General features: G+C 46.9%; 1 protein-coding gene across 1 annotated transcript in view; it reads left to right on the forward strand.

Moving 5' to 3' along the window:
- Positions 1 to 5,236: 5,236 nt before the first annotated feature.
- Positions 5,237 to 8,786, forward strand: part of LOC114071298 (epithelial splicing regulatory protein 1-like) — a gene marked incomplete at its 3' end in the record, with an annotated part of 5,349 nt that continues 1,799 nt past the window's right edge. The window contains exons 1-3 of the mRNA XM_027909097.1: positions 5,237 to 5,611; positions 5,817 to 5,945; positions 6,821 to 6,934. Of these exons, the coding sequence (XP_027764898.1) occupies positions 5,480 to 5,611; positions 5,817 to 5,945; positions 6,821 to 6,934 (375 nt within the window). The remainder of the gene's footprint in view (positions 5,612 to 5,816; positions 5,946 to 6,820; positions 6,935 to 8,786) is intronic.

Genomic DNA, 8,786 nt, shown 5'->3' on the forward strand with positions numbered 1-8,786 from the left:
GGTGCTTTCTCAGCACTCCAAACTCCAGCTTACACCGGGATCAGCAGTCCTCTGGGTCGGACTCCACATGAAAATGTTGCATCAATTTAAACAAGGCTGTGGTTCAATACATCCATCTGTAGTGGTGAAACTAGTTCAGGAAGTTCCTGTCCCCACAGCACGTGTTGTGGAGCTCGGCCACAACATGCTATTCCACAACCAGTTCTACTGGCACACCTGAAGAAATGTTTTGTGGCAGTGCAGGGAGACTCATCAACTAAAACTTCTTTTCAATACACTGAAAACATAGTACTGTCTCATACCATTTCAGTAGATGTAGTTGAAATATTGCAAATCCCTTCACAGAAATATTTCAGAATTTGAGAATCAGGGGCCATGCTGGCAGATTTGACTACAAATTCTTGCCCCAAGCTGGAACCCTCTCTTACACTGATTAACAACCAGATCTAAACTCCTGAAGTAAAATATATATATATATATATATATATATATATATATATATATATATATATATATATATATATATACTAATGTAGAAAACAAAAAATTCTCTAGATGTATATTAGTAGCACAATGCCTTGTGGCACTTACCACAGCTTATTTTGGTTATGTTTATGAGTTCTCTGGAGACTTCTGTGGGAGACTAGCTTTGTAGATCTACTCCAAACATGATCATCATCATGTGTGCCATTGCACCAGAGGAGCGCAGCCCCAGTCAGATGACTTCTCTCCTGGGACAGCCTGGAACAGCATTGCAACCAGGTCAGCTAGCAGGAGCTGTTTTCAGTAACCGGCAGAGGAATTCCAGCCCTGTGTTTTTATCTGCAGTGACTCCCTCACTGCTGGTAACAGCTGCAGCTCTGGATGTGAGAAGAATCAGCTTTGCAGGATTAAATTCAGATGGCTGTGAATGCAGTGTCATTGATTTCAGCAAATGGCTGGGCTTACAGGTCAGTGGTATTTCCTTGTGCAAGGTTTGAATGTCACACCCAGTAGCACAGTATCAGGAAACAATGTGGGTATTTTTGGGGTATTTTCTCCACTAGTGAAAGTAGAGAAAACAGAATTTCATTAGGAGCAGCAGTTATCTTGGAGACATTAAAAAAAGAACACAACTGGTTGTAAACATTAGCATGTTCTAAAAACATGATATAGATGATTCCCCAGTTTCAGTTTTAAAAAGTTTATATTCTGAAAGAAAACTAGGGCACTAATGGGGAAGAGTGATACAGGTGGGACACTTGGCACAGACCGAAGGTCTGTGCAGGAAAGGATAAAAGAGCTGCAGGTAGCATTTGGCTGAAGACCCTCCTGTAGAGGAGGGTGGGAGATGCAGAACCAGCAGAAAAAAACTGGACACAGTTAAATGTGCAAAGTTACAGGTTTATTCAAACAATCTGGGAAGAAGGGGATCAATGGGTGAGAGAGGGAAGCTTCAGGAAAATGTGGGAAATAAGTGAGCAGGCCTGTGAGTCTCTTGCAGTGTTCAGGAGGAGATGTTAGGACCAGCTCCTTGGCAAGAAGGAAAGTGTGAGTAGTTTCAGAAATGTCCTGAAATAGAAAGTGGAACAAAACAATGTGTGATGAGAAACCACCAGAACTAATACAAAATGGACAGAGAAACAGTTACATTGGGATTAGCAAAGGGGCTGGTCAGATGGACAGCAGATGGGAAACAGAAGGCATACCAGAGGAGAGAAGTACAGCAACAAGGTGCTGGGAGGAGCCTTGAGAGGTCGTCGTGCCCCAAAACACCTTAGTACCTTCCTGTAGGTATCAACACTGATGTCATCTGGAAGGTCACACTTCATGTAAAGACTATGTTTAACCAGTCCTGGGACAAGGAACAGCCAGGGAGAAGCAACTGGAATGGGAGCACACAAATGCCTGGAGCCTGAGCAACACAACACAGGAACCTAACCAACTGGTGCATGTTGTCAGACCAGGTGCTGCAAGCATGCAAGAGAGGGGGTGGAATGGGAACTGTAACTGTAAAACTGGAGAGAAAAAGAAGAGAAAAATAAAAGAGAAAAGAAAGAGAAAAATAAAAGGTAATGGCACTACAGTAACAATTAGTGGTGAGCAGCTGCCTAAATAAATAAAACAAGGATTAGTCAAGAACCCAACAGACATAATGGGAATTAAAAATACTTTCAGGGTACAGTTTAACCTTTGAAAAAGAGTGAAATACATCATGCAGCCTGCCCTAGTAATAGGTTGGGGAGTCTCATGCTCCTAGATGGAAAGAGACAAGATAGGATAAGACAATCAGGTATAAAAGAGAAGAAAAAAAGATATATGTAAGCAGAACACAACAAATCACAAAAATCACAAGTATAGAAACGGGTGTCCATCCAAAAATCATTCTCACAATGACAAGAGCTGCATCTCAAAAGCCAAGCAGGCATCAGGAAGGAAACTTCCTAGAACGAATGATTAAGTTTCACTGAAAGACAAGGAGAGGGGACTCTTTGTCTGGCGTGCTCCAATGTAGAATCATTTAAAAAATGTCCTTCTGGTCTTTTGTACAAAACTATAAAGATTTAAGAAGTTGCACTGAACTAAGACCTGAAATGGAAACTGCACAAAGAAATCTTATACCTTGCACAAAGAAATCCCTCTTCTCCAGGCTAGGCAGAGGTCACAAAGCAAACTCTTTGTGTGAGGACCAACCCCACTCCTCAGATGCTGAGTAGAGATCAGCTGCAGCCACTGCTGAGGACACACACCCCAGTCCTCTCCTTCACATATGTTTTACTCGATGCATCAGAAGTAAAATGCACAAAGAAACCCAGGTGCTCTAACCCTCCAACAAATGGGGCACAATTAGCTCAGGTGTTTCATGATGCCAGATTCACATGGCCAATTTCAACTACACTTTAAAAACCTGGAGGGATTAATTTGATATCTTAACCCTCAAATTGTAGTCTCTGCTAACAGTGCATGCCATTTTTGAAATCTTGTACCAGAGAGAGTAAAAATCACCCCATTGTGTCCTGCTGTCTGTTGAAGCACATGAACTACCAAGCAGGAATTTGGTCACAGTCCCGCAAGGAGAACCAGGCTGCACCAATCTGCAGCAGGGCAGGATGAGGATGCTGGGCGCTATGGGGAGGAGTCAGTGGCTGACAGGATCCCCAGCAGTGGTGAAACATCTGCTCCCTTCCTACCAAGCAAATGCGTATGCATTAATAAAAGGTGGTGCAAGCTGTGAACCTGCACCAGCACAAGGAATGGTAATGAAGACACACACAATACACACCATCATCAAAATGTCCAGCACACAGCTGGATAACCATGTTACACCATGGGTGAGCAACTGGCTCACAGGTCGGGCACAAAGAGTTACAGTGAATGGGGCTTGCGTCCAGTCACCAGTGGGGTTCCACAGGGCATCATCCTCAGCCCAGTTCTCTTTAACACCTTCATAAATGACTTGGATGAAGGACTCAAAGGAATACTACGTAAGTTTGCCGACACACCAAATTGGGAGGACCTGCCAACTCCCTCAAGGGCAGGGAAGTTCTGCAAAGAAACCTCAACAAATTACAGAGATGGGCAATCACCAATCACATGAAGTTTAACAAGGGCAAGTGCTGGATTCTGCACATGGGATGTGGCAACCCTGGTTGTGTGTACAGACTGGGGAACAGGAGGCTGGAGACCAGTGCCATGGTCAATGGCAAGTTGAATATGAGTCAGCAGTGCCCTGGTAGCCAGGGGGGCATCAGGCAAAGTGTCACCAGCCAGGCGAGGCAGGGGATTGCCCCACTCTGCTCTGCACTTGGTGTGGCCTCACCTTGAATATTGTGAGCAGTTTGGGGCAACACAATATAAAAAAGACATCCAAAGCAGGGCTACGAGAATGGTGAAGGGCTTTGAGGGGAAGCCATATGACGAATGGCTGAGGTCACTTGGTTTGTTCAGCCTGGAGAAGAGACTGAAGGGAGACCTTACTGTTGTCTTCAACATCCTCACAAGTGGAAGTAGTAGGTACTGATCACTTTCATGACCAGTAACAGGACTCAAGGAAATAGCATGAAGCTGAGTCAAGGGAGGTTTAGGCTGGATATCAGGAAGAGGTTTTTCACCCAGAGGATGGCTGAGGACTGGAACAGATTCCCCAGGGAAGTGGTCCCAGCACCAAGCCTGCCTGAGTTCAAGAAGCATTTGGACAATGCTCTCAGGCACGTGGTGTGATTCTTGAGGTTTCCTGAGCAGGGCCAGGAGTTGGACCTGATGATCTTAATGGGTCCCTTCTAACTCAGTATATTCTAAGATTCTATAATCTCAGTAAAAATTTCAAAAAGCAGCATCGCAATGACATTGGAAATAAATAACTGGGATCCTAAAGAATCAGGTGTACAACAGAATTTCCCTGAGGAAAGTTAGTGTTACTCGTTTACCGTGCCTTCAGTGATTTTTCATGAAAAAGTCTGGTTTTGAGCATTACACATTTAAAACAGGTATTTCACCGCGGAACAGCGATCAGCAGAAGTGAGGTTGTCACAAGGGCCAAAATCACCAGCCCACGGAGGGAAGGCTGCAACAGCCTCACCAGCCAGCTCTTAACACACCGCTCAATCCGCCGTGCCCGAGCCGCGCACACGTTGCGATGCCGCTGCCTTGAGAACGACAGAGGAAGAGGCTCCACCGCCCTGATCCCTCGGCTCCCTGAGCGCTGCTCCCGGGGACAGCCGGCCCGCACGCCACGACAGTGCTCCCCGGCCCCGCTCCCGGCCCCTGCGGCCCCCGACCGAGAGGGGAGACCAGCCGGAGCGGCTGCGGGCGGAGTGGCCATCTCCCCTCCCCTTTCGTCCGGGGACGAGGCTGCTCGCGGACGCAGGACCGACCTGCCCTCCGCGACATGTTCCGGCAGGAGCGGGCAGCCCCTCCCAGCCGCCCCGCCGGTGAGGAGCCGGACCTTCCCGGGCAGCGCGCCCCGACGGCGAGAGGCGGAGCCCGGCAGGGTCTGGGCCGCCGTCGGGGCCGGCTCCTCTACCGCCGCGCCGCCCGCAATCCCGGCCCCGCGCTGGGCGTCCCGCCCGCAATCCCGGCCCCCGTTGCCGCTGCCGCCCCCGCCGCGCTGCCACGTCCCCGCCCGGCGAGGCCAATGGGCGGCGGCGCCAGGTGTGTGTTACCTGCACCACGTGGGCCGGGGTGGGCAGGTGGTGCCGCGGCCCCGCGCTGAAAAGCTCGCAGCCATTGCGCGCTTCCCAAGGGTGCAGTTGGCGTGGGAGCGGCCGCCGCCCGCCTCGGGAGAAAGGGGGTGGGAAAGGGGGGGGGAGCCGTGCGCCTCCCCCTTGCCAGGTCCTCGGGGAGCGAGGCTGCAGGTGGGGGCTCTGCCGCTTGGGTCTCGCTTGGAAACGCCTCGGGCAGGGAAAGTTTCCGCTCTCTTCTCGTCCCCTTTTCCTCCTTTTTCTTTCTCTCTCTTCTTTCTTTCTCTCCTTTTTATCCTCTCCGCTGACCCTGTGGCACCATGACGGCATCTCCCGACTATCTGGTGATACTCTTTGTGACCACGGCGGGCACCAACGGGGCAAGGCTGGGCTCAGACGAGCGAGAGCTGCTCCAGCTCCTATGGAAAGTGGTCGACCTGAGGAGTAAGGAGGTATTTTCACCCGAGAGGGGAGCACCCCGACCTGCTGCTCCCCTTGGCCCTTGCCATGCTGGGTGCGGGTAGGGTGGTCTCAGCGCTGGGCTGGTAATGGGTGGTCCAGGCTGGAGCAGGCTCTGGTGGAGGGCAGGGGCTGGTGCTGCAGGTGAGGACCCCCAGCCCGGGGAGCTGACCCACCCCTCCTCTGCTTTCTCTGGAGCTGGGGCACCTGCATGACGTGCTGGTCCGGCCTGACCACCCGGAGCTGACGGCTGAGTGCCAGGAGATCACCCAGGTGGATGTGGAGAGCCTGGCACTGGCTCCACCGCTGGAGCAGGCACTGAGACAGGTGATATCCCATAACTGGCTGCTAAGTGCTGATCTCCCTTGGGAGCTCACCCGTGGGATAGAGGCAGTGTTATCATCTACTTATGCTTTCCACCCCACTGTCAGGACAGTGGAACCTGGCACAGGAATACCACTGATCTGTGTGGGCTAGGCAGCTTATATGGGGAGGGCTTTGTGGATATCTCTTCCTTGCTTTTTGCTCATTCAACTTGTGAGGACTGACCCCCAAGTGAGGAAGGTCAGGGTCAGATATTCCCCTACCCTGTTCTCCTGTTGCTGGACCCTGAGTGGGTCTCACCTGAGGGTGAGCCCCAATCAGTGTTGCAAGAAGCCAAGTTTAGGTGTCCCCCGAAAAGGCTGGGTGGTGGCAGGCCCTGTCAGAGCTTGTGCTTCCTCCTGGGAAGGTGACAGTACCAAAGCCCCTAGATTAACACGGAGGTGTGCGTGATTTCTATTGAGGGTAGGGCTGACAAGCTGTCTCCTCCAACATGCTTGACTACCCTGTTTGAAAAGCTCTTCTGTCCCAGGACTGCCTCAGCTCTCTGCGACCAGCTTTATGTCTCATTGCAGTGCTTTTGCAAATGTTTCTCAAAAAGGTGTTGTGTTTTGTTTTCTGTGATGTGAACTAACTGTGTAGCATATTTCCTTAGAAAGGGGAAAAGGGGTGGTTTCCAGTGAAGATAATTATGAAAGTTAGTATGTGCTGAGCTAGTAAGAAACAAACATACGGAAGTGAAGTAGAAGGCTTATGCAAAAAGGAATTCTAGCTCCATGTTCCTGCTCCCCAGGAATAACATGTTACCAACTGATGACACTGCTTAGTGCAGCTATTCTGATCTCTTTAACATGTACGTCTTTTCTTGTTCCTGCCTACAGTTTAATCAGTCTGTGAGCAATGAGCTGAACATTGGTGTAGGTACTTCCTTCTGTTTCTGTACCGATGGACAGTTGCACATTAGGCAGGTTCTGCACCCTGAAGCTTCCAAAAAGGTATGTAGTTGTAGCTTAAATTTGAATCCTAATGTGCCTTCTATGATTTCTTGCAAAACTGATAACTTCTCTCTTGTATGAGGGTACCTCCACACAACCATAGCACAAACATCACTCATACGTTAATGTGCTTACCATTACGCAATAAGCCTAAAGAGCCTGTCCATGTGGAAGACACAAACAGTACCCTATGTTATGTGGCCTTAAAATGCCTTTTTAAGTTAAATCAAAAGGAAAATACTTTTAAGTGTTTGAGAGAGGAGCAGTGACAGTACTTGTAGCTTCTACAGCTATAGGAGCTACAGTGGATTAGCAGGTAGGATTTAGAAATGTTGCTAAATAGTTAACCACCTTAATCATAAACTGTCTTTTGAAATTTTACATTCATGTTTAGGTTCATCAGCTTTCAATCTTTGTGTATTCAGCTGACACTCCGAGGGCGGTGTTTGTATTTGTAAGGAGCCGAACAGGAGATTGAGGCAGGCTATGAGTGATGATTAGTCCCATAGTCTGGAGTCTTCTATAACTTCAGAGTTGCCAAATCCCTAAGTGTTACAAGGGCCTACCTACTTTTCATTAGTGATAGGGTTGCAGCAATACGCTGAGTCTCTCTAGTTCTGAAATAACTGCTTCAATATAATAACGCCTAATTTTGTGGTATGAACATGCATTGCTCCGTAACTGAGCTGTTCTGCTCCTCTTTTTGCAACTAACTTCTGTGCCCATCAATTTACTGCTTCATCTTTGAAGGGGCACTGCTGCAAGTCTGTGTTATTACAAAACTGATAATGAGTTTGGTTGCAATACTTGTTGGTGCTTTAAGTGTTTATAGCTTTGAATGCTTAGAAGAGAAACAGCATGATTCATGGTAAAGTGACAATCATGTAACTTGTCTTCTGTGATGTATAATGTGAGAAAATGTGGAAACAGGTTTTTAACACACTTTCTTCTTGGTTAACAAGTCTCTTCATCCGTTTAAATTATGTGGATAAAAGAAGGGACAGCTCCTACAATTATTTAAATTGATGTTGGAATAAGCATCCTTTTTCTATATCATCACAGGGTCACAGATAGGAATCAAATCTTCATCAAAATTTTCTGTTGCTGTTTTGTTAAGAATTATTCATCTAAAATTTGTTCTGTGCTGCTTGTAGATAAAGTAAACCAGATGCATGTGAGACTCTTAAATAGTTCTTCTGTGAATACCCTAATTCAGAGATTGGACTGTGAGATGTCTAAAATCCAAATAGGCAGAAATCACTAGGCTCTTGATTAAGATGCCCATTCTGAACCCAGCTAGCAACTTATGGTATTCAGAGAATGAATTTGCATCAGCTATTCCAAGTGAAATTTTCATTTTACATCATGGAAGAAAGAGTCATCCTAAAACTAAAGCAGAAAATCTTGGCAAGCACACTCACATTTTCATGAGTTTGTCTTAAGAGTGTTGTTTGCCTAATGCAATGTCCATATGCTAAGATAAACTCTAACATTCTCAAAGCAGAACTTGTTTTAGAGCCTAAACTTCTTTCTTTGGACTCCCTAAGTAAGCTTTCACAGAGCCTGTTATTCTGTTATAATGCCAAGATGCTAACTAGTAGTTACATTTCAGAAAGCCCTTACTTTTAGTCTAGAGAACCTTGCAGGTAACAAACAGCCAAAAGGAGTATGAAGTAGTCTGTCTGTGGGGAACCTCTGGGGTGAAGAGCTAACTGAAGAAATAAGATTTTCGTGTTGTTTTCAACAGCTTCCCCCAAGACTTCTCTTTTTTCTTTTTCTCTTTTTTTTTTTTTTTTTTTTTTTTTTTTTTTTTTTTTTTTTTTTTTTTTTTTTTTTTTTTTTTTTTTTTTTT

This window comes from Empidonax traillii, unplaced genomic scaffold (genome assembly GCF_003031625.1).
Source record: "Empidonax traillii isolate 1590-97213 ecotype Southwest subspecies unplaced genomic scaffold, ASM303162v1 scaffold1945:size52942, whole genome shotgun sequence".
NCBI lineage: Eukaryota > Metazoa > Chordata > Aves > Passeriformes > Tyrannidae > Empidonax > Empidonax traillii.